The 26,674-nt window shown below is 42.4% G+C and overlaps 1 protein-coding gene across 1 annotated transcript in view; it reads left to right on the top strand.

Annotated features, from left to right (window-relative positions):
* SH3GL2 (SH3 domain containing GRB2 like 2, endophilin A1) overlaps positions 1-26,674 on the top strand; it is a 63,324-nt gene that overhangs the window by 24,466 nt on the left and 12,184 nt on the right. Inside the window, exons 3-4 of the mRNA XM_023758918.1 lie at positions 2,340-2,408; positions 13,074-13,146. Of these exons, the coding sequence (XP_023614686.1) occupies positions 2,400-2,408; positions 13,074-13,146 (82 nt within the window). The 5' untranslated portion in view covers positions 2,340-2,399. The remainder of the gene's footprint in view (positions 1-2,339; positions 2,409-13,073; positions 13,147-26,674) is intronic.

The raw sequence follows: 26,674 nt of genomic DNA, 5'->3' as shown, positions 1-26,674 counted from the left end.
GCAGATATTTCTTTATTGTGTAGGAGTTTGGTTAGATTAGTTTCCCAGCCCAAATTTAACTAAAAAACCACATACTTCAAGAACAAAACATAAGAGGACTGGCAGTATGAGCTAAAACAGTCATCACTGAGCAAAGTGAAAGGAAGAGAACCAGTATAAAAAAATCACAGTAAAAATGTATTTGGTCATAGAGAAAATGTGATAATTTCTAAGGCCCCTTTGATTTCTGACTTTCTGTAACTAAAACCTAAGTATGCAGGTCAAGTCACTGGCAACCAGACTCTCACTCAGAGGTTTTAAGCTGAATGACCTCCCCAGCCCCAGTTCTGGTTTGGTAAACATCTTTAAGAAAGCAAGCAAATAAGCTGATTGCTGGGCCAGGTCACAGTTGGTGCTGGCTTTAGATTTGGTTGTAATAATGCCAGATGAAGCCTGGGTCTATGTGCATACTATTGAAATACTTCATATTCAGCACCACCTGGGACACAGTTTAAGTGAGAGTGTGATGTCAAGGACCAAGGGTTAACACGGTAGTGAGTCTACTTCTGGCCATCTGAATCTAATGGAACTTTGGGTAGAGAAGGCCAGTACCACGGACAGCTCTTCAAAGAGGTGGTGTGACTGCAGAGCCCAGGGTTTAGCTTGGGAAAATTGCATTCAGGTCCTGGATCCACCTCTTCCTAGATAAAGGTCAGTACTATGGCTAGACAATGCAATTTATGCAATTCTCAGTTTAATCATCTGAAACATAGCAATAATACCTGTTTTTCATAGTTCTTGTGTTACACAGATGATAAATTACAAGTATATCAGCTGTACAAATTAAAGATGTTAATATTGTTTCAACCTTTCACTTTTCATCATTGACCTTTATTCACATGTCTTATGAAAATTGCTAGATTCTTCTCAAGGTATGAAATAAGAAGTAAATAAATGGCTAAGAGAGACCAGGGTACTGTAAGCAGATATACTCTTGATTGGTAAGACAAGGGAACTAGGATATACTGCATATCTCGTAGGTTCTGACACATATCCTTATATTTATTATGCCATTTGATTTTCATAACAATTCTGTGTATTTAGCAAAAAGTGGAGGAACCAGTCAATGCTATGGCCTTCCCTCACAGCATATTCTTTTTATTACTGCTGCCGGGATGAAATGAATGGTATCTGCTATACAGGGCTAAAGTAGTGGTAGAATTCAGACTCTTGATTTCTCCAAGAGTGATCTCTTCTAAAGGAATTAAAGACAGAGAAAGAAAGGGTAAAGAATACACCTCAGCCCCAACAAAAAAATATCAGAACTTCCATAGCCAAGAGACAGGACCATGGATCCAGGAGCCCTTTTAGAAGGAAGTGAACCAAGCTCACTGGAATTCACAGATTGTTACTGAGGTTGCTGTAGGTCTGGTCATGGTGGGAATCCTTGCAAAAACCCTCAACCAGTGGCTATTAAAGGAAATGAGAAATCATACTTTGATATCTGTGCATGATAACTCTTATATAGTAATGTCTTATTGAAAAGGGCCTAAATACCTTTACAGTTAGAGGAATGGAAATTTTGTGTCATTAGCACTTGATATCTATGCCTTTGATGAAACCAAAGCAATTTTCTTGGTTCCCTAATAAATTTTTATTAGACTTAACTTGAATCTATTTCACAATAGATAGGGCATCCAATTTTTTTATGAACATGAATTCTACATTTAGAAAATGACCATTTGCTTGGGTAAATGGATGAATATGCAGTGTATGATAATGGGAATTCATTGAGGGGTACAGAAATGCCCTTAATCATCTTTCCATATAGTTTATCTTACATATATAAGAATATAGACAGCTACAGGGAGCATTATAAGATTACTGTACAAGTCTTTTTACCTGAAGACCAGCTGATCTTTTTTCTCTCCAGTTTGATAGATGTTTGTGATTTCCTGTTCAATAGCCCTTGAGGAATAAGTTGAAGAAGTAGTAATTTTCTACCTAGGGTTGCATTTTAGATCCATTATCAGAGGGAGAGGATTATTATATGGTACTGTTGTCCCTCAGAACTTTCAAAGGGAAAATGTTACTGACTAGATAGTTATATAATGATTTATATAATAGAAAGAGCAGTGGGGTTGAAATCAGAAGATACACGAGTATTTGAATTATTTTTTCAAATCTTATCAGGTAAATTATTTAAACCCGCTGAGCCACAGTGAAAATGGGACTGCCTGCCTATGTCACAAAATGGTTGTGAGATTATACTAGATGATATTTGTGAAAGTGCATAAAACTTATAAGAGAGATTTTTTTAAGGAAAATTTATAATAATTCTTTTTGGTTATTTTCCACAGAAAGTGAGTGAGAAGGTTGGAGGAGCTGAAGGAACCAAGCTAGATCATGACTTCAAGGAGATGGAGAGGGTAAGTCTTCACCACACAAAACTCCCTTTGTTACAAAACTGCCCAGCATCCTAAGAGGAGATGGGAGAAGGGAAGGGGAAAATGTCCTCCACTGGTACCTGGGAATACATTTTGTTATTCTTGAAAATTCTCTCTTTTTTAGTGTCTTATTTTAAAACAGAAAATGTGAAGTATCCTGTCATCCCTTTGTACTATCCCAAGAACAGAATGTCAGTGAAGGTGAAGTTCCATCATGTGCTTTTCCTTGTGGATTTTATTATCACTTTTCCAGATAGGGACCACGTGGAGCTGCATTGAAATGTAGGGAGGTGGGAAGAAAGAGAAGGTGGGGAAATGGTGCCTTAAATGTTTTGGGGAAATATTCAGTCACTTTCTGGCTTGAGAAGACATTCCCTACAGGACCGTGCCAGCCATAGGAGCAGGACGATGTGGGGAGAAGGCCATGGTGGGGCCCATCCCACCCTGACTCTCCCTCCTCTTCCGCTGCTGGTTGCACAAGTCAGGTTATTGCTTGGAGCCTCTATGTTTTTATAAATATAAGAAGAGAATATGAGTCACTTTTTGAGGGACTTTTATTAAGGGTGAAAAATAGTGTAAATCCTTTAGCGTTCTGCCTAAAAGTCGGTTCTCAATAAGTGAACCTGGAGGTGAACAGAATATCCCATTTCCTTTTTCTTGTGACATATTGCCATAGTTTCTCTTTTTCTTTTCTTTCACTTTGAGACTGTTTTTAGCAAGTGATACTTAGGCTTATGGTGAAGAGTGTGTATCGCTCTGTGCAAAGAATTATTTTAGGTGTTTAAATCGCATATGGGCAAAGGACCTGGGAATACAAACCCTGTCCTTGAACAGAGAGGATGTCAAAAGCCTGTGATGCCTAGAAATCATATTTTTACTTAGTCCGTTTGAGTTCCAGTAGGCTGCCTCAATTTTGCTATTTCTGCTCTTTGTGGGAAGAGTCCAACAAAGACAATGTCTGGATAGTCTCTGCCTCATGTTTTTTCAGTTTTTCTTCTGATGAGTTCACTGATGCATTTAACAAATTCTTGTTTTGTGCCTCCTGTGAGCCAGGCGTGGAAGGTATGGCTGTGAACAGGATAGACAAGGTTCCTGACTGCATGGAGTTCTTAGTCTAGTGGGAAAGGAAGACTATGGACAAATACCAACCAGCGTGGCAAGGGGAACGAGACATGGCACTAGGGAAGCTTAAAAGAGAGGAAACTCACCCACACAGAGAAGACTTTCCTGTTTAAGTGAAGATGCGGGGGATGAGTGAGAGTTAGAAGAGCCGAGTGTGTTCTGGTGCAGGGAACAACAAATAAGAGAGACTAGGACACGTTTGAGTTCCTGAAAAAAAGATGAGTTGCCAAGAGACAGTAGTCTCGTAAAATGAGACTCTAGTATTTACCCAGCTGATCATTCTAAGTTCTTGAGATGGACGTCACTGATAGGATAGGGACCCACGAGAGAGGAGATTTAATATGAGTCCTCAGTCCCAACCAGGAATCTAGGAAGCCAGCCTGTTACGCCAAATGCCTGACAGCCAGTCGCCCCCACTGGATTGAAGCTGGCATAGGTCCCCATTTCTCATCTCTGGACAGTTCTGAATGCCACCTGGTCATCAACCAGAGCTGGTAGCCATGGCTGTTCATAGTTCTGAAAACAGTATTCTACCTATTCTTCTCCTACAGCATCTGAATCTCCAGACACTGACACACCTGCTCAGAATGACTTGAGTCTGACTTCACCCCCTGTAATATTTGAGTTCTACGCTCATTATGAGCAGCCATGCAAGTCTGTTCCTTTGCACCAACCTCTGTCTACATCTGATCTTCCTTAGTCCTCCCTTATCCTTTGATGTCTCCCTCCACCCTCACCCTGGAGGGAATTTACAGTATGTCACCTGGCCAGTGCCATGTCATTGATGACAGATTAGGCAGGTATTTAGGAATTTAGAGCTAAGGAGTCAGAATTTGAGTTCTGCCTTCATCTGCCAGGGTGAAGGTTTGCTGACAACTAATTTTTATTTCTTAAATTATAGTAAACAGAATAAGAAATTTGTAGAACAGAGTAGAGTTTATAACCCAACAACTAATTGAGGTTTTGAATCCATTCTAATCTTGCAAACTAATTGAAATAAAAGAGTATTTTCCAAGTATTTTATGTCAGGCAAAGACCCAGACATCCCTTGAGTCTGAAGATAAGGTTTATTTCTCCTATTTTCTAGAAAAATAATGAGTTTCTGGAGGTTTATTTCAAAATCTAGATATTCCTACAATAAAGTAAACACTTAGTAATCATTTGAAGAACACCCCTGTGGTTTTGTATTTGGCTTTATATCTGTGTAAATTGGGAGATTTAGATTTCATTGCAGTGTGGAAATTTGTTTTATTCCATTTTATTTCACACATCTGTTGTCTATCAGTGGCTCTATTGAAAATTTTATACTTTTTACCCAAGCTAAATTTGCAATAACAGTAAAGATTTCTGTGGTAATTAGAAAGCACATACTTTGGATTTAGAATATCAAATATTTTATCTCCTGTTAATATGTTTATTACTCACAAAAGTGTTTTAGCTCAATATTCCCAAGGCTACAGAAGAATCATCCTTTTACAGTTGGCTTTCTGATCATAAGGATGTGGAGTAGAGAGAGCTTGTTCAGCTGTATTCTCAGAGGTGCAATTAAACAACAGAATGAAATAAATTAGAGGTTTGCATCAAGCAGCACTACCGGGAGAGAAAAGTGGGGATTCCTAGAAGTTGTTTCTCTAATCAGCCACCGCAGCCACTTTCCTGCTAAGATGCAGTGAAATTACCATTTGTGTCTGTCAGTCCCTGCATCGTCCCCTCCCACAGCTGATTGGGTGAATTTCTGCCGCTTTCTCTGCAGGAACCCTGCCCGGAACCCTTTTTCTCCTCCACTTAAGTGCCTTGCACCAAATTGTTTCTGTGTTCACTTTAAATGGCATCTGTTGCTTACCAGCTTCATTAAACACAAACGAAATTTCTTCTGTGGCACAGATATTGTGTGTGAAGAGCTGCAGACTTTTTGTCAAGCGGAAGTTCTAGAATTTGAGGGACCTCTTGTTCCTTCTCAAATTTCCACCAGTTGCCACAGTGATTCTGCGTTTGTGTGTGTATACTTATGTTCATTAATTCACGAGGAATATCTGTAAATGCCAGGCATTGTGCTGGACACCAGGAATACAAAGACGGTTAAGGCACAGTTCCTACCTTCTAAGAGTTTCCAGTTCTGCTGGAAGAAGTCGGCACATGAATCAGTGGCATGCAGGGCATAGTGCTTGGTGTCCTGGGGTGATGCCCAGGGAAGGCCAGATAGGTCAGTGGGAGCTTCCTAGAGGAGAGAGCAGCTGAGCTAATCCTGGCGTTTCCTCCTGGCCCTGCACATATGGGTAATGCAGCAGTGCAAGCCAAGGGGGATAGTGTCTCGCTTTGCAGTCTGAAAAGCATGCTGGGAAATCCCTTCTGTTGAAACCGGAGGGGCATTAGGGTTAGAAATGTGATTATAGACCATTTTAATAAGAAAGGAATTCTTATTAAGGGGCAGCCTCAAGTTGAAAGAAAAACAGGATGTTGAGAAAGAAAAGAAAGAATGCCATTCCAGAGGAGAGTGAAGAAGAGTGGGTTGTTTGCAGAGGGCGGTGTGGGGAAAGGCTGAGAGAAGGTCCATGGTCATTATCTTCATACATTTTATTAGTCATTGGGTGGGGAAAGGTTAGATCCTATCCAACCTTAAGTGATAGAACTACCCATTGATGGTAGAAACTATGAGGAGATAGAGTCAAGCTCAACATAAGAAAGAACTTTCAACTGTCAGAGCTGTTTAAAAAAAGAGAGAGAGACTGAATTCCCCATCACTGCCCATGTTTAAACAGAGGCTAAACCCACAGTTCTCAGCTGCAATGTGAAACACACTGAGTATCATCTCTTTCGCGTCTTGTGGCAAGTAACTTGTTACTAATGATGCCACTTTTTAATAACATCACTCTAACTTGAATTTTAGTGATTTATCTCAAACGGGAGAGAAAAGAGTAAAGTCCCAACCAGCACACGAAGACTGACACATATCCATGGTGCACCCATGGACATCTGTCATGCCCATGACTTTGTCATAGGTGTGGTGATAAAAGAGATCATGTGGATTTCTGCACTAAGATATTCACTTTCTGGTGAAGAATTGTCAGATGGGAGAGAGCCCCCAATAAGGTATCTTTTTGCTTATCCTGAAATTTAGGGGAGACAAATTTCTTCTCAGTTATGTTTTCAAATATATTTCCAAGCTGATATTCATTAAAGGTAATGCCCCAAAAGATTAGCAAGAGCCCTTTCTGATGTGGCTCAGTAGGTTGGGCGTCATTCCATGCACCAAAAGATTAGCAAGAAAATGCCTTGGGGCACTCTCAGCCAAATGACTCATTTATTTTTGTTTTTCAACACCGTGTTCATTAATCAGACTTTCTGAATACATATGATGACTGCTGAATGGCAGGGGTACATGAACTCTTCATATCAGTAGGGAACATTGTATCGGAGCAGCCTGCATCTGGCTGCCAGAGAAACTTCTGCAGGAAGCTGCTTCATCATGTCTCTCTGACTGGTTTCAGTAGGTGTCCGTATTCAGGGTTCTCGTTGCTTTACGTGAGCGTGTGTGTGCATTCTTAATATGTGTATTCTCTTAACTTCGGTGATAGAAAATTAAGAATTTGAAAAGGTTTTAGTTTTCCACTTGACATTTCAACGTTTTCATTTTGGACAGCCGTTGTGACTTACCCCCTGTCCAGGTGGGTGCTGATTCATCTATTTATTACTGATCATTAAATCCACACACTGTGCTCCATTTTCAGGTGTGTATTTTTTTCTTCAGCTCTGTTCGTGTGTCCCTGTGACCGCATCTGGTGTGAGGCAGTATCTGATGGAATGAAGTTGTATGTTTCAGTCCTTTTGTAGCTCCACAAAGAGTGCTGTGTTCATGTGGATGATATTCAGATGCCTCAAAACAATAACCCCATTCTAGTCAATTCAGTGCCTTTCAGTTCTCTTGTATCTTGTCTCTAAAGACTGAGGCAGCTGGCGAAATGACCAGCCTCATTCATAGATCAGCATGACATACCTTAGTGAAATGAGAACCTCAGCATAGGGATTGGCACACTTTCTCTATAAGTATATTAGGCTTTGTGGGCCACAGGGCCTCTGTGGTCTCTATTGTAACTCCTCACTTTTGCTGTTAAAGAGTAAAAGCAACGATTGACGCTGTCTAAACAATGATGTAGCTATGTTCCAATACAATTAATCTAAGAACACTGAAATTTAAATTTCACATAATTATTATGTGCACTGAAAGAAGAGCCTTCTTTTGAATTTCCCAACCATTTAAAAATGTACCAAAGAACTTATATACGCATATGCATAACCCATGGACACAGACAATAATGTGGTAGGCCTGGGAGGGCCAGATGCAGAGTGGAGGGGGTCATTGGGGGGGGGCAGCTGTAATACTTTCAACAATACAGATGAATGTTAAAAAACAAAAATGTAGAAGTAGGTACTGTCCTGGTTTTTGCCTGCTGGCCAGTGTGCCAACCCTTGCCTTAGCTGAGGAAGAAAAATGTTACAGTGAGTAAAGAGGTTTAGAGAGCTATTTTTCTCGCTACCCAACATTGTAAAGTATAAGACTGCACAGTGGAGGAAGACATTTCTGACTCTAAAGTACAGTAGACCCTTGAACACACAGTTTTGAACTGCACGGGCCCACTTATATGCAGACTTCTTTCAGTAAAACCCTGCACTGTCTCAATCCATGGTTGGGAGTTTGAGGATGCGGAGGGCTGACTGTATGCCTTGATTTATGTCATTTCATACAGGGGACTTGTGCGCCCAGGGATTTTGGTAAATGTGGGATTTGGGGGGGGGGGTCCAGGAAAACCAATTCCTCATGGATACCAAGGAGTAAGTTAAGTTTGGGGGGAGTCAAAAGTTATATGCGGATTTTGACTGCATGGGGGATTGGTACCCCTAACCCCTACGTTGATTAAGGGTCAACTGTATGGACATTTGCTAAAATGTTGGTATTGAGAAAGTTGAAGGAAAAGACCAGAAGAATATATGCCTACGCTTTTACCTTCAGGGGGAAAATTATTTTATGTAGAGTTTTTATTTCCTGTATTCAGGGTGTCCCCCAAAAATGTCTGCACACTTTAGCAGCTGATAGCTCAATTTTGACAATGAAATCTACTTCAATAAACACTGCCTTTATAGTTATTTAAAATGTGTATACATTTTTTGGGACTCCCTATATGTTTAGAGTTCACTTTCTCTAAACAGCCTTCCCTAATGGCTTCCTACCCCTATCCAGACAAGATTAGTTACAGAAATGGAGGCTCAGGGGCTCATTAGAATAGAAGTTGTCATTGAGGACACATCCAAACTCACTTTCAAGTAATGGGAGACTTTGGGCCTTGAGGAAAGCATTAGCCATGTGTCATCAGTTCAAAGTTAAACTCTGCTGCTCTCAACTGGGAAAATCTCTTGCCAGTTATAATAAATTACTTAAGTGGAAATCTTAGTTCGTGTGAATTACACCAGGCCCGTTAACAAGAGGATATGTGCTGGACATTGCCAAATTAGGTTTATAAATAGCTCTCCTAGCAAGTGCCTAACAAGGCACATTCACGGTTCTCCCAGGGTAATGGCCCTCAGCCTGTCCCCGGCTGTCACAGTGTGGCTTAGTTTAGCGAAAGGAGTCCTGACCTTGTTAGTGGGGACAGAGACGAAAAGAAGGTAGAAATTGGCCAGCCTCCTTCCTGCGGGTGGTCACTATACAGTTCTGTTCCTATAGAAACCCTCAGATCCAGGACCTTCAGGACTGCTTTCTCCCCATCAAGGCCACACCAGTCCTGTGACCTCAGGGAGTTCATTTCCCTTGTCTAGGTCCAGACTTGCATATTTAGGAAGTTAAGGCTTGGAGTAGATTCTGCATTCGTCTCTTCCTCCTGTGTTTATGAACTCTGTCTAGTGATTATCTGTCAGAGTAAAATCAAAAGGGAGAGCCTAGTGAATGATTTGCTAGGAGCTGTGTCCTATTTGGGGTATGTCCTGTAAACAAATAATTGTATTGGATAAAGTTGTTTTCAGAGTTGGATTTCAAGTGAAAGTTATTTTGCACTGTGATCAAAAAGGTTTAGCTACAGCCCTGTACTATAATGATGTCTAGTTTAGGTAACTAGGAGTCTGCCTCATTGGGCACAAAGTCTGTAAAGATCTGGGTTGGTGTGGGCTCCTGCCTGGGAGATTTCTGTTAAATCACAGGGGACACTGAGGTTGGTTCTTTTCCTGCTCCCGGGTGCTGAATCCTGCTCTGGGGACCACACTTAATGAATGCTCTAATATGGGTCTCTCTAGTATGTGTGTGTGTGTTTCCCCTGAGAACACTGGCTTTTGCCAAGCTAGTAGCTTCTCTTTATGGAGCAGGAGTAGTTGGCTCTCTATTTACAGCGCCCAGAGGGAGAGGCAGTTCCATACCCAAAATGAGAACCACTTTTCATGCCTCCCTTGGCACCTCCTTGTGGACATTCAGGATTCACACTGCTGGCATCCGGCTTCTGTGGAGAAGCCTGTGTAACAGCGTGCGTGGGAGGGCCTCTTGCACAGAGGCCAGGGTAGAATCGTGCTTGTGGACGAAGTTTCCACAGACCTTGGGGATTTTCAAAGCACAAGCAGAGGATGGGGTGACAGGTGCTTTCCTCCTGGTCCTCTGGGGTGGCCACTGCCAGGTCCCCAAGCCTCATTCGGAGGACAGCTCAAAGCCTTCCAGCCCTGGCGGGCTCTCTCTCTTCACGTTGGGGGATGTTCCTGTTTCCTCTCTTTTTATGAGGAGCATATGCTCTCAGGAAGTAGTGGTTAAGAGCATGGGCTCTAGAGCCGGAGCTGGGCAAGCTTCTTATCCTCTCTGTATCTAGTTCATAGGGTTCCTGAGGATTAAATGGGTAAAGATACTGAAAGCCTTTGGAACCATTTCTGACAAAGAGAACACTTTATGATGATGGTGTTTATCATTATTATTGAGTACAGTGAAAAGGGAAGGTTAGAAATTGGTTAGCCTCCTAACATTGGATAATTTGAGAATATCAAATGGGTCGTGGAGAATTCTGGCACCCTCTCTTAGAAACCTTGACTTTTGAAATTACTTTCTTCCCATCATAGCCACACAAGACCTTGGGATACATAGGACCTCAAATTCTTTAATCTTTGTCATCTAGTCAGCAGGATAGCTGCCCTTTCCTCCCATCACACATGTAACCTGGACTTTCAGCATGTTTGTTCTGCATACAACCTTTGAATTCATTTTCATGACATTTTTTATTTTATTCTTTATTGATTAAGGTATTACATATGTGCCCTTATCCCTCCCATTGCCCCCCACTCCCCCACTCATGCCCTCACCCCCCTAGTGTCTGTGTCCATTGGTTATGCTTATATGATCAACATTTGGTTGATCTCTCCCCCTTCCCCCTTCCTCCCACCCTCCCCTGCCTTCCCTCTGAGGTTTGACAGTCTGATCGATGCTTCTCTGTCTCTGGAGTACATAGAGGTTGATTGGCATTTGCTGGTGCTGAACCTCCACGTGTGGCCGTAGAAGTCCTCATTGCACAACCCCAGGGGACCATTCTCACTTCAGAACTAAATTCTGCTTAGCACATACTCAAATCCAAAATATGTTAAAACTCAATTAGACCAAAAGGACATGGCACAGGGTTCATATGTAGGCAGGCACCTTTTAAGTAGGAGTGTTTTAAATGCATTTTTATACCATGATGACTTCACAGGAGAAAGTGATTTCCTCTATTAATCCCAGTTATAGCAAACTTCTTTACACACACAGTAGTATGACTGACAGTTTAGTAACTATTAAAAAACCAAACGAAAAAATAAAATCTTCTGGTGGGTTATGGCTTGGTTTCAGATAATGAAAGAGAAGGAGGCTTACCACATCCATGAAAGGATGATTTTATAAGGAGGCACAGTGATGATGCAGAACTTTTATACAATTGAGGGAAGAGCCCTTGAACTCCAGTTAACAAAACAAAACCAAAAAACCCAAAACAAAACAAAAATTCCCCATGCACTTAATTGATATCTGAAATTCTGTCATCAAAAATGAGTTCCTTTCACTCATACCTCTATCATGTTATATGCAAAGAGGGTGCATTTATTCCCACTAGTCATTTCCCTTCTAGAGTGAATGAATGGACCAGGCATGTTGGTAACAAAGGATTTCATGGGGGAATGCAGAGAGGACCTAAGTGAAATGAATAACCTCTCCAACAGACAGAGGATATGGTGACCAGCTGGATACAAATACTGACCATTCAAAATTGTGCAGGGGTGGGCTCTAGCACCAGGACTTTTATTCAGAATTAACCAAACGTTCAAGGACTGATTAGAAGTGTTTGAGCAAGATTTTTATATACTCGGGATGTTCTCAGCAGTTAAATAAAAAACTTTCTGTCTCTTACTTGAATAAACAGTTGATGCTGCATTTTTCTTTCTTTAGGGCAGTGAAACTTGTCACCATTCCCAGCCCCCTACAGACGTTCAGTAAATGCCTTGGGGGTAGAATATGATTCCTTAATTCTGCTTGTTTAATTTTTATTTACATTTATTTTGTGCTGAATTTATTCCGGGGCCATAAATGCTTGTTTCTTCTGGGATATCTTTTTCTCCTGTGCAACCTCTTCTGGTTTAGGAACAGTTTGCTCTTTTTCAATATGGATCATCTCAGCGTGGCAGGGTGAGCTCCTGTTAATCCTGCTATGAGCTCTGTAAATCCGGGGCTTACCTGGGGATTTTGTTTACCTGGATGTGCTCCATGACCAGAACATCTACATCAAAAAATTTAAGTTCAGCATTGCTCTGCATTTTTAAGCATGGGCAGCCCAAATCCTGTACTCTTCCTGGGTCATGGGACCTGTGTCCAGCCCCACCATTTGGCCTGGGCACCCCTACCAACCCAGCCTTGTGATGACAGCATGGCGATGTATTGTAATCTCTTCTGTGAAGTGACGTCATTCAGAGACAGTGGAATTTTGAAAATGCATACTTTCAATGGCCTGGGCAGTTTCACCAATGTTCTTAAAGTGAACACAAAGATTTGAAATTCTTTTTTTTTTAGAATTATAATCATTCATTCATTTATTCATTTTTATTGTTGAGGGTATTATAGATGTCCCCCATCTCCCCCCCCGTCCCCGCCTCTGCCAGGCTCCCACCTGACCCTAGGCCTTCCTTCTTTATTTTTTTCTGGGTCGGTTGAATATCGAACCATTTTTAGAGATCATCTCAAGCTTTTTATGGGAAGAGAGGCTATCCTCACCTTATTTTGCCAGAAGACAATGAAGTATATTTTGAAATATATTTTAGGAAATGACCAGTGTCCTCTTCAGGTGAAGTAGGCTTTCCAGTCTCAGTAGATCACATGGGATGCAAAGCCATCCTCACTCCTCACAGCCCTCAGCCCCTCCCCTTCCGCTCAGGACTTGTCCTTACTCTGTTGCATTGCCAGTAGTTCTGTATCTACTCAAGGGAAAACTAAGATTCTAACGCTAATGGTCTTTGTCATTTAGAATATTAATTTTCTCATTTCAGAAAGTGGATGTCACCAGCAGGGCTGTGATGGAAATAATGACTAAAACAATTGAATACCTTCAACCCAATCCAGGTAAGGGGTCACTTTACAAGTTGAGGGTATCCCTCCAGGTAACCTGTAAGCTTCTCTTCGAGAGGCATTTTAGGTTTGTTGTACTTCTGCTTCCTCAGCCCACTTTTCTGAAGGGTCATTGACTTCAGGTATAGCACTTTCACCTGGGATGCGGGTACTTTTTAAGGCTCACATTGAAGTGACTGGGGGATTCTGTAGTTTTTTATCTGACTGTGGTGTATTTAACAGACTACATTGTGTGGACGGCTTGGGTGGCACGTAATGTCAGGATAGCTGTAAGATGTTATTAATGCTACATTAATTTTCAAGGGATGATAAGAAAGAAAATTAGGATAATATTAAGATAAGAAATAGTAATTCCCAGAAGGTGTGAAAAGATAGGAGGTTGAATAATTTCTTTGAAGAGAGTTTTTGTTCATACTGCTTCACTACAGTCTTTAGAGGGTTGTTTTGTTTGTTTGTTTTTTAAAAAATATATTTTTATTAATTCCAGAGAGAAAGGGAGAGGGAAAGAGAGATAGAAACATCAATGATTAGAGAGAACATTGATCAGCTGCCTCCTGCATGCCCTACGCTAGGGATCAAGCCCACAGCCCGACATATGCCCTGACCGGAAATCGAAATGTGACCTCCTGGTTCATAGGTCAGCGGTCAACCACCGAGCCATGCTGGCTGGGCTGGAGGGTCGTTTTTAATTCTGATTCCTCTCCAAGCACAGCACAGATCAGCATTTGCTCCTGCTAATGTGGTAGACCTTGAGAAAAGGAAGTTATAGAGGTAATGGAGCTCTGCCTTGGAAAGAGAACCAGGCAGAACTGGAGCCATCTCTGAAGGCATGAAGTGTAACAGAGCAAAGCAGCCGACATTATCACCCTCCTTCTCCCTCTTCTTTCTGCATAGCAGTTTGTAACCTAGAGTATAGAGACCTGACACAAGGCTGAATGTATTTAAGTGAAATGCAATTGTTATTTGGAAAACTGCTTACTCTTGAGACCAGTTTCTTTGAGAATTGCAAGTTGGGATTTCAGTATCTTTGGTGGTCCTAGGGAAGATGGCCCGGGCATTGGGCCAACCTCCATGTGCTTGGATAGTGAGCATTAGTGGCAAGAGATAAGAAAAGGAAAGGTGTGGGATAAAAGGAAGAGGCCAGTGCAGTAGGCAGTGCTGACTAGCTCTCTACTGCCTCCTGCTGCCAGCTGCAGTTTCACTCAGCCTTTGTTTACCTAGGATAGTAGAGCTGTTTTGAAGATGAACAAACTCTGTGGAAATAACGTTTCTATTTTTGTTTTTCTTCTTAAACTACATCAGAGATGGGATTATGTGAGGAAGGGAAATCTATAAGTAATATGGTGGTAAGCTATAGGAACCAGGCAATGGACCAAATGGTTAGGAAATTAGGAAAAGAATAGCAAAAATCAAGTTTCTAAGTTTTACCTAGAGCCTTCTTCATGACCTTTATATTCCACAGAAATGCAAGGATCTCTTAAATGTACCTGTAGTCCTTAGTACTTAAACAACTGTAAGAAGTCAGGTTCTGAGAAGGGAACTACTCACCCTGCCTCGCCATAAGAAGTCATACAGGGGCAAGAAATGTTTGTCTTTATCTTTACGTAGAACTTGGAAGTGCCCTTTGATTTCTTGGGATATACACATGAATTGTGCTAGTAACTCATTGCAAGGCCAAGATAAACATAGGGTAAGGGAAGAAAAACATAGTACTTATTGAGCACTAACGTATTTTCAGCACCGTGCTCGTTATATACACAAAGCCATCTCTAAAAGTAACCTTTTTTTTCTGATGGCAAAAGTAGAACACAGTTGAACAAATCATAGTATAGAAAAGGGATTTAATATCTACTGTGGTACTAAAACTCAGTAGGGACCCATCACAGTTCCTGGGTACAATAGAACACAGTAGGTAGGTACAGTCCCCCCAAATTCAGGGCCACCCAGAACCTCAGAATGTGACCTTACTTGGAAACAGATTTATTTTCAAATGTAATTAGTTAATGATCTTGAGATTAACACTCATTCTGGAGTTCGGGTAAGCCCTAAATCCAAGGACTGGTATCTAGCTGAGACAAGAGGACACAGAGTTACCGGGAAGAAAGCCGTGTGAAGGTGGAGGCAGACATTGGAGTGATGCCGCCCTACGCCAAGGAATGCCAGGAGCTCCCGGGAGCTGGGAGAGGCAAGGAAGGATTCTCCCAGAAGGCCTCTGGAAAGAACCAACCCTGCTGACACCTTGACTTCAGGGTTTTAGGCCCTTGAACTTTGAAAGAGTACATTTCTCTTGTTTTCATTTGTTCATGCTAATTTGTTATGGCAGCACCAGAAAACAAATACAGGAGGCTAGCCTCGTTTCATGCATGAAAAAACAAGGGCCAGAGAATTTAAGAAACTTTCCCAAGTTTATACACTGAGGAGGGGATGGAGCCAGGATGGGACCCCAGTGTGACTGCTTCCTAAGCCTGTGTACTTTACGGTGATGGTGCTGCCTCTGAGAAGGATGGGCTCACCTTCACTTCGGTGGGAAGGGACATTCGCTGTCAGAGTGGTGCAGCGGGAATTCAGAAAGGAAACAAATGGTGGGGTTGAGGCATTCCTATTTAATTTTTTAATTTATTTTATTTATTTCAGAGAGGAAGGGAGAGGGAGAGAGATAGAAACATCAATGATGCAAGAGAACCATTGATTGGCTGCCTCCTGAATGCCCCCAACTGGGGATCTAGCCTGCAACCCTTCAGTCCACAGGCCAATGCACTACCTACTGAGCCAAACCAACTAGGGTGAGGCATTTTTATTTTAATAGAAAGGATTATAGGAAGAGGTAATTGGGGGAGATTTACATTTTTAGAAATGACACATTTTTAATAGAATGTTGAATGTGCTTTGTAGCTGCCAATATATTAGATTATGGTTATTTGCAATTGAACGGGTATCTGCCATCCAGGAGAACAGTAAGGGCCATCACCAGGCAATCCCAGGTTGGTTCCAGAAAAGCAGTTACATATGGGCAGGCCACATGCATATGCAAATAAGTGTCATCCAGAAGAGTTCAGAACAACCCAAAAGTTCATAGACTCATTCTATAGAATGTAGATAATCTGTGCTTAATTTGTTTATGATAGATATGATTTCATTCCTCCATGGATTTCTTGCCTTGAGAGCAGACACTGGCTATGGTGTTCTTGAAAGATGCTGGCAGGTCACATACACTTGTTCAGAACCCAAATGTCCTTGAGAAGGGACACAAGAATGTAGCAAATACCGAGGGGCACCCAGTTCTTGGGCACAAAAAAAGCCTCTCTGTGACCCCAGGAGCCCGTCAACCAATACGGGTGGGTGCTGGTCCAGAATAAGCACTATTGGCTGGGGTGAAGACAGGGGCTGACTTCAGGTAGCAGTTCCGTGGCCAGGCCAGAGGAATCGGTGGGAGTTAATGCTCAGAGGGCACTTGGAGAGTAACTTGTGTTAGATGAATACTCCAGGATGCTTTCTGCTTTTCAGATCTTGTGTTTGTAGATCAGACACATCTCTTTTATTTTTGAAACTTAGTGTTATTGAAACGATGACCAAAGAGAGTTTGATTAATTTTTATGAATTTGTTGGTGCGCTCTGTGCAGGTCCTACATCCACTCTTACCCACCTCCAGAGCAATATTTTTTTTAATAATTTTTATCAAGTTCTCTATATTGCACTGTGTGCCTACCACCTAAAGTCAAACCATCTTCCATCAACATATATTAGGCCCCCTCTAAATTCCCCACCCCCACTCCCTCCCCTCTGGTTACTGCCACACTGTTGTCTGTCTGTCCAAAGCGATATTTTTAAAAGGCAAATCTGATCACATCATTATCTTGCATAAAACCCTTCAGTGGCTTTTCATTGCTTTTAGGATTAAGCTGAAAATGTTTAACATGGCTTAGAAGGCCCTCCCTTCATGGTCAGCCTGCCCTTTCTCCTCCACGTTGCCAGGCAAACAGTTCCCACAGGTCCAGTGTAAAGGTTACGTAGAAGCCTTCCTTGACCCACAACAACATTAGGTTCCCCAGTCAACGTCCCTCTCATGATTCCAGCTGCTTTTCCCTGGTGGCACTTGCCAGTTATTGTAATTGTGTCATGTGTGTGCTTTTGTTTGTCCTCTCCGGTAAGGACAGGACTGTGCCTGTCTGACTCACCACTGCATGTCCGGCCCCCGGCTCAAGTCTGTCAGCCAGCGGCACTTGGATATTTGAGTAAATGCATTATGAAGCACAATGTACAGCCAGTGCCTAATGTGATAAAATTGCTCTAATACAAAGAACAGGAAGGGAAGCTCTTCCTTCTCCCTAAGTCATCAGCTTTACCCAGGTAACCAACACTTATCAAATGCATTCACTTTTATTTTTTTATTTTAAAAAAAATATATTTTATTGATTTTTTACAGAGAGGAAGGGAGAGGGATAGAGATTTAGAAACATTGATGAGAGAGAAACATCAATCAGCTGCCTCTTGCACACCCCCTACTGGGGATGTGCCCACAACCAAGGTACATGCCCTTGACCAGAATCAAACCTGGGACCCTTCAGTCCACAGACCGACGCTCTATCCACTGAGCCAAACCGGTTAGGGCTGCATTCACTTTTATGTGAAGACCAATTTGAGATGCAGTGCAGGTAGAAACAGGACCGAAATTGAGCCCCTGCTCTCCGGGACTTCACAGCCTAACTGCATAAGGTACATACACTCTGAGGAGAGTGGCCCCGAGGGCTTCCCAGCCACTTCCTTCTGGAAATGCCAGCTAACTGATGAGGTGAGGAGGGTGCATGGGGTCACAGGTCCACAGGTATGCCCTGTGAAGCAGGGCTTGTGAGAACATAGAACAGAGAGCTGTAAAGTCTTTCACTTTGGATTGTGAAATTATTCTAACAGGAGCAGTATAAACCAGTACAAATTTCTAACCTGCTTAGATAAATAATTTGAACATGGCAAATAATGTGCACAAATACCATTTTCTTGATTGTGAACTGCAATTCTCTATCAGTAAAATATCCACAGAAGATATAAATCCATTTCCCTTTTTAAAATAAATATATTTATTGATTTCAGAGAGGAAAGGAGAGGGAGAGAGAGATAGAAACATCATTGATGAGAGAATACTTGATTAGCTACCTCCTGCACACCCCCTACTAGGGATCCAGCCCTAACCAGGAATCGAACCATGGCTTCCTGGTTAATAGGTTGATGCTCAACCACTGAGCCACATCCACTGGGCAGTTTTGTTAGTTGAGTATCTGATACCTTCTGGGGAAAATGCACTAAGTTAGCATTCTCCAGTAGAAATAGGATGCAAGCCATGTGCATAATTTTGAATTTCCTAGAAGCCACATTAAGAAAGTGAAAAGAAAGGTAAACTTTACTTTAATAATATATTTTACTTAACTAAATATATCCAAAATATTAACCAAATTTTTAAAAATATTAAGAAAAAATTTTCTTGTACTAATTTTTGAAATTTCATGGTTTTACACTCACGGCCCATATCGGTTTGGACTGGCCACATTTTAAATACTAGATTGCCCCGTGTGGCCAGTGGGTCCCATTATAGACAGCGGAGGATTAGTTTTCTCTTCAGCCTGTCGATTATAGTTTGATATGTGCTTGATGTTTAGCTCCTCGGATTTTGTCTATTAGTGGTTGTTTTTTTCAGTGGGGAAATGGACTCTTGATTTTGGATCAGGGTATTTTTAAGTGTTTTTGTCTTTTTTTTAATCCCCCTGCAAATCTATTGCATGGCACTGCACTGGGGACTTTCCCCTTAAGTAGAATACTAGTCGTGGCTGGACCGGGCTGTTTCCCTCCCAGCCATAGCATGCTGGCTATGCCAGGGGCTTTCTCGGTTTGCACTGAAAGGTTATACTGGCCCGTATATTTCAATCCAATGCAGATTTCCTAGAGGTGAAGAGCAAAAGCCGTTTGACCATGAAAACCGCTGTGCATAGTTGGGGTTTGGTTCTCTACAGAAATGCTTTCCCCTTGAATGGACGCCTACATGGTCTAGCTTTCTCCAGCAGGCCTGTGGTGGGAGCAGTAAACCGCGGTCCTCAGATACCTATTCAGAATCTTTCCATCGTAAATTCAGATCTCACTGGTGGAATGTTGCCTGTGGAACTAAAAGTTTGCTGCATTGATTTTAAAGTAAGATATTAATCCTTGAGATGATATAATATCAATATTATTAAGCTTCTTGCCCACAGGCTTCCCTCTTAGTTATTTTATTCCAAAGATGGGTAAAGATAGTGATTATAAGCTTCTTGGTGGTAGTAGAATTGGAAATCAATACATGTTACCACTTGGATTGCGGGAAACGAGTTAAGTCGGCTCGCATGAATTGCGCGTACTCCGCGGGAGCCGTCTTAAACTCGGTTCATATAGATTTGCGGTGGAGTGCGGGAAACGTGTAAACTCGGGCCGATTGTAACTGCGTATTACCAAATATTTCATTTCAGTCGAACCCATACTTCAAAAGATATAGGCATTTTAACGCGCCATCTTATATTTTGGCGGGAAATTCACCCGACACCGAAGTGTTACTTGACTTTCCTGTATTCAAATCCTGGGCTCCACAACCGAGTGGAGGAGCTGGGTTTCCTGGAGGGCATTTTTACTGTGTCCATCTTCTCATCTTTCGGGGCGTATTTAGCTGCATGCATGGGACCCTATTTCCCTCAGTATGTCTACGGAATAGGGGCATAAATGAACATGTCCATCCTTTGCTTAAGGAATAGGAGGTGTGTCATAGCCAGAGCTTTTCCAAATCCTGACATTGAAAAGTAATCCATAAAGGTCAGGTTTACTCAAGTGATTTTGAGGAAAATGTTGCTAACACAAAGGTATAAGAGACTTTCAGAGAAGAACATGTTAAAGGGAATTGTAAGTCAGGTGATACGTGGTATAATTCATATACCATAAGTAATGAAAAGGCTGGGGGGGGTTGTGATTTTTACTACATCTTTGGGGAAGATATTGAAAATTAATAAGTTTCTAATATATTTGAGGCACCTTGAGCAATCAATTTTAAGTAGGCTGGGATTGGTGAATTAATAATACTCATTCACTGTGTCTCTAAAGACAGTGAAAGCCAGACCTTACTTAAAATGTAATTAATCATAGCAGAGATATTCTGCATTTAAAGATATTGCACAGATATGGAAAAGTAGGCTGATGGAGTCTCACTTTATCAGTCTGAGCTGCATGTGGTGGTCCCTGCGTGCTCTGTGTCTCCACGTCTGTCTTCCTCTTCCTCCTACTGCAGCCTCACCGGCCTTTCCATCTCTCCCATGCTTCAAGCTCTTCCCTGCATGAGGACTGTGCACTGGCTGAACCCTTCCTGGAATACCCACCTGCCCTACGTGACACCTGTCTTCTTACTCAGCTTCCTCTCACCTCCTCTGAGAGGCATTCCATGAGCCCCTGTCTACACAGGCCTGCTCCACAGACCTCTCCAGTCATTTCCCACTTACAGTGTCATTGAAAGTTCTCATCATGAATTACAAGGTCCAATGGTCTGACTTCATTTCCTACATTCCTACCGATCTCCCTCTCGCTCCCGCTGCAGCAGCCAGCATGGACAACCTTCCACTGTTCCTCATACCCACGGGCACCTCACTCATCTGACCACACTGGTCCTTCTGCCCAAATCTCCTCCTCTCCACGCCTCCTCAACTCAGTCTCCACTCAGGCTCTGCTCAGATGGCATTGCATGTGTGTGGCTTTCCCAACCCTTATTTCAAACCTTGCCTGTCAGCACTCTCTGAGCCCTTCCCTCATGGTACTTTCCTTCGTGGCTTTTATCACTACTTAAATGTTTATTACATTTTACTTTTTAAGGTGTGGCTTGTCTTTGCCACCGTAAAGCAGGAGGCCCTCAGTGCAGGGCTGTTGTTTGCACACTACAGTCAGAGAGCCCGTTCTTATCTTTTATTGTCCTTATCGCAGTATTTACTTTCATGTCATTTTTATTTGTTCACGCTACAGCTACCTCCATTCTCACTCCCATTTTACATTCTCCACATAGCAGCCATTCCTCTGCTTATTGCATAGACCTCTGTTGTCCACACCCTTGTACAATCCCCCCCTCCTCCCTGGTGTAGGTGGGATTTGTGACTTGCTTCTAACAGGTAGAATTGCCAAAGGTGATGGGATTGAACACTCACCACCCCCTTGGTTAGATTATATTACATGGCAAAGTTGGTGGGATGTCCCTCCCATGATCATCTATAATAATAAAAGTGTAATATGCTAATTAGACCTGGTGACCTTGTGGACGAAGGTAGGGCTGCTAGGGAAGCCTGGATCCTGGGTGCCAGAGGGAAGCCAGTGCCAGCAGCCGGGGGAAGGAAGGCCTACTCTTGCACGAATTTCGTGCATCAGGCCTCTGCCTTAGTAGACTGGAGGGAGAGAGGTTCTCTTGCTGGCCTAGGAGAAGCAGACTGCCATGTGTGACTACCTGAGGAGAGGGCCAGGGGTCAGGGCACTGAGTGTGGCTTCTAGGACCTAAGAGTGGCCACTGGCCCACAGCTAGTAAGGAGCCAGGGCCTCAATCCTACCACCATAAGGGTGTGACATTGTCAAAAACCTGAGTAAGCTCAGAAGCCAAAGCTTCCTTACTCTGGCTTCTGGATAATGGGGAAGCCTGGCCCAGCCCTTCACTATAGACTTAAGAGACCCTGAATAGAAGACGCAGGTCACGCCTGGACTTCTAAGGACACTGTGAGATACATATGTGCTGTTTGGGCCACTAGTGTGGGACTTTGTGATGCAGCTTAGCACATACACTGTGGCTGTTGGTTCCTCAGAGCTCCTATTTCAGCAGATCACTGCTGGGCCACCGGGCCACTTGCTCTGATCCCTCTTAGTCCCTGGATACCTTACATTGAAGGAGGAGATAAATTGGGAAAACCTGTCACATTGTTTCAGCTTAGGATGAAGTTTTCTGAACCCTCTAGGGCAGGGGTGGGGACCCTTTCTTCTGCCTCGGGCCATTAATAACATCATTCTCTTAATATAAATTTATGTTGCTGTGAAAAAGGCTCCTACATTTATTGAATTTTGAGTCCTGCCTGTGGTTGCCTAGGCAGGGCCAGACCAAATGATTGTGTGGGCCTTACATGGCCCACGGGCTGGACATTCCCCACCCCTGCCCGAGGGGGTGGTTGGACAGGTCCACTCTATGCTAAGACTGAAGATATGTTTGACACCTGAGAAGTAAAAGCTCCTGGCACGGTGCCCGACACTTTTTAGTGGCTCAAGAAATGTCCCTCAGCTTCTCTTCCCAGTGGCTTGCAGCCCCACCTGAGGGCATCTCAGGTGCTTCCCCAGGATTCTCCCACAGGGAAGGTCTCCAGGGGAAATCACTGCAGGACCCTCTCCCAAACAATATCATTGTGCCAAGCACCTACCCTCCCTCTGCTCCGAAAGCCTGGAGAAGCAACGGCTCATTATGTATTCAAATTGTAAGAATCATGTTATGCTCCGGTGGTGCAATTGCCTGCTTTCCCAGAATGCACTGTGAGACTTGTGTCAGCGCTTTGCAACACCCTCCTATGATGTTCACTATCCCGCCTCACAGGTTCTCAGGGCTGCTGACATGTACCTTGTCTCGGTGTCTTAAAATACCTCCCGCTGCTTCCTGCTCGTCAGGGGCATAAGAGGGTTCTGTTGCCTTGGAGGGAGGTGTTATATAAATGCTACCATTCTTTGGGTTGAGGGTAGCATGATTTAGTGCGAAAGTGACGTATTTATATGTCAGTGGGCAAATCTGTCTCCTTTCCCAAATCTCTTCTCAGATTTTTCAAAAGAAACTGCAGAGGTTTGAGGAAATTTGCTGACGTCCTCGTTATCATATAAATCTTCTGTGTCCTTTCAGAATTGTTGGTGCCCAAGGCCAGTAAGACGTTGCTCAAAGTTCAGGGAGCAGCAGAGGGTTCGTGTTAGACTTGCAGACGCTCTGAGATTTCACCTGGGAAAACCAGGCCATTTTGCACAATCCCAGGCTGCCAATGTGAAATAGATACTAAAGTGCTAATTCTTGAACGCATTTTGTTGCAAGTACTAAGTCACTTAGTATGATTTGGTGATTTATACTAATATTTCAATTGTAATCCCTGTAATAAATTTTGCCAATTTAGTTTAATTCAGAATTCATTTTTTCCCTCTAACTAAAGACATCATTGAGCTTTGATAGATAAGTAAAGAAGTAGAACTTTAGCTGTTGGTGACCATGTCAATGAAATGGCTATCGATAACATTTTTCTCCTGCCAAAAGGGGGCAAGAGGAGAAAAGAAAGAATATTTGTTTGGTGCCTGCTTTGATTACATTCATCATCTCATTTCACCAACACAGCAATTCTACCAGTAAGTATTATTGCCTCTTACTTATACCCAGGCACACTGAGGCTGAGGGCCAAACACCCTCTCTTCCCTGTAGAGCTGGGGAGCAGCAGAGCAGGAATTTGAACCCTGTCCTATTATTCCTTTGATAGCAGGTGTCCTTTTGTTAGTTAGTTGGAAATGATAATAGAGTCCATTACAGGAGAATACAGTTCTAATATTTTTATCTTCAAAAAGAGGCTGCATTTTCACATTTAAATGCAACTTTGGTCTTCTAAATTTTAACCTTGCTTGTTCACAATCTTTGTTGTATTTAGTAATTAGTTGTCCCTAATGAGATTTGAGAATTTTCCACAAGAAGGAGGCTAAACTCCCTTTTATTTTGCTTGAAATGTCTATTGGGTCTTTCATTTTTTAACTCTTCTTTTTGTAAAGACCCATCAACAAAAACAGAATCATTGGGACATGGTCTAACTGTAGTATTCATTCTCATAGAAATAAAAGCAAAGACAAGGGGGGTTTAAAAAATGAAGAGTGGCCCATGTGTGTCTCCCAGCACAGTGAGCAGAATGCTCTCTGACTCTTCAGCTAGAGAATAAATAAGCTCATTGAGAACAGACTCTCTCAGAATCTCCCTAGCACAGTTCCTTTCACAGAGTAGGTGCTTCGTAAATACTTGTTTTGTTCATTTTATCGCAGAAAAAACACATGTTTAAAAGCAGATTTTTTGTAAATACCGATGCAATCAGGCAGTGCAAATTCAGATTTAGATTTTTTTCTATTTGGGGGGGATACCTAATTATTTCCATTGTAATTTTTTTTTATTGATTCTTACTGATTTGATTTTTCGTATCCCTTTAAGACTCATAATTTAGCTTAAGAACCCTCTTTTGTTGGGAGAAATGAGAGCCGATTTCCTGATTATGGGAGACTGTGTGATCAGTTTTTTATCATTTGTACATCACAAAGATGAATTGTTTCTCAAGAGTCAGAATTAATAAGAGTGAATGGGAAGTGGGATGCCACCTTACTGCGCTTTAAGAAATGGGTTCAGGAGAAATGAAAAGGCCCAGCAGCCTTAGAAATCTTAAAAGCAAGTCTGTGCAAGGGCCACAAGCAGGCCAGATTGCCATCAGCATGAGCTGTTGTCCGGAATCGCCCTGTCAGATCACAGGGTTAGCGTGTAATTAGATCTTATCAGCAACCTTTAGCTCCACTTCAGGGAACAGCGGGCGGCCATTGTGCTTTTAAACAGGGAAGTCTTTTTCCAAGGACTTGAAAAAATGATGTATGCAGAAGAATTTTATTTAAAAAATGCAAACTTTTAAATGAAATTGTTTAGCCCACAATTAATAAGTAAGTTCCCACTGTACACTCAGCCCTGTGTTAGAATTCAGTAAGATGCAGTGTGTCAACTAGTAGCAGGAAACAGACATGCAGAAAAGAGATATAAAGTATCACGTGAGATATGATCCATGCACAGGGCACAGTGCAGACATGAAATGAGGGGAGGGGTCACTCATACTGAAGGGCAGCAGAGGTAAAGGGTGATTGGGAAGGACTTTGTGGAAGAGGCTGCCGGGTGTTGTGTGGGGCAGGTAGACAGAGAGAGGGAAGGCTGTTCCAAGTGGAGGGACATTTCTAGAAACTTCCGGAAACAGAGTGGTTCTTAGTGCGGATCCTTTTATCCATAGTGCTGGACATTCCGCAGATCCTTAGCAGCTGGAAACACACGTTCATTAGTTCTGGGAAATTTTCTTGAACTATTAAAAAACAACAACTCCCCTTCTATTTCTGTGTTCTTCCTTTTCAGAACTTCCATTATTCAGCCTCTAGACCTGGACTGACCCTGATTTTATGCTTTCTGATTCTTTTATCTCATTTTTCTAAATTCTATTTTTTGGGGGGGTGGGGATTTGCTTTACTTTATGATCTATGCGTTCATTGGTGGTTAAATGTTACATTTTATTTAAATTCATATTTAAACTTAAATTATATTTTAATTTCTAAGTGTTGTTCACTGTCTCTTTTTTATTTTATGAATGAGAGTATGTTAGACACCTGAGAATGTTAATAATAATTATTTTCCCCTTCCTGAATGGTTTGTTTCCTATTAATTTCCTTGTTTGTTTTGACTCTCTCATGTTAGTTTTCTACAAAATCTGGTGATAGCAGCTACCATTTTCCATTAGGTATAGGACAGCAAAGTTGGGGGGAGGGGGAGTGAGAGGGGTGAATGATGGAGTTTATTAACTGGAATGGCTTCATTTTAGAGTGATCATCCTGGGATTGTTGTAGTTAGGTCTCTTGGGTTGGTTGAATTCCCCAGAAAAGAGTCTTCTTGTCCCATGCCCAGAGGGCATAAACCTGGCCGCCAGTTCCCTGGGGGATACGTGGAGGAAGTAGGCTGATAAGTCTCACAGTTCTCTATCTCCATTGGCCCTAATGCCTTGGTTCAGTGTGGAATCCCTCCCTCAGCAGAGACAGGTGTCTTCTCTCTTAAAAAATATTTGATTGCTATACTTTTTATGCAACCAAAGAAACAAATTTTCTAGTCCCTGTTCTCTGTGAGCTTCAAAAGGCTCCCCGTCACATGCGCCTAAGGATGTGACCTGAGTCTCTTGTGGGAACCACTGCCATGAGCGTATACTAGTTTCCCGGATATCCATTCATTCATTTAGTATTTTCTTCAATACATGTGTGTGTTAAACATCTGTGTGAACGGCTTTATGCCCATCCTCTTGGGGAGATACATAGGGCAGCATACCAGGATCCTGCTCTCCCGGACCAGGGGAGGGATTGCTCTCAGGAAGCTGTTTCTGTGGTAAACCCGGGGGGGCGGGGGGGGCACTTGAACTAGGCTAGTGAAGGTGGGAAAGATAAGACAGGAGCATAGTCAGAGAGCTTGTGACAATTTGTGAGAAAGTGTAAAGCTGTGGGGGAGGAGGGGATAGAGCAGCGGTTCTCAACCTGTGGGTCGGGACCCTTTGGCGGTCGAACGACCCTTTCACAGGGGTCGCCTAAGACCATCCTGCATATCAGATATTTACGATTCATAACAGTAGCAACATTATGGTTGGGTCACAACATGAGGAACTGTATTTAAAGGGCCAGAAGGTTGAGAACCACTGGGATAGAGTGAAAGGTCCCTTTA

This window comes from Myotis lucifugus, unplaced genomic scaffold (assembly GCF_000147115.1).
Source record: "Myotis lucifugus unplaced genomic scaffold, Myoluc2.0 scaffold_144, whole genome shotgun sequence".
Taxonomy (NCBI): domain Eukaryota; kingdom Metazoa; phylum Chordata; class Mammalia; order Chiroptera; family Vespertilionidae; genus Myotis; species Myotis lucifugus.
This window is presented reverse-complemented; position numbering and strand designations above follow the sequence as displayed.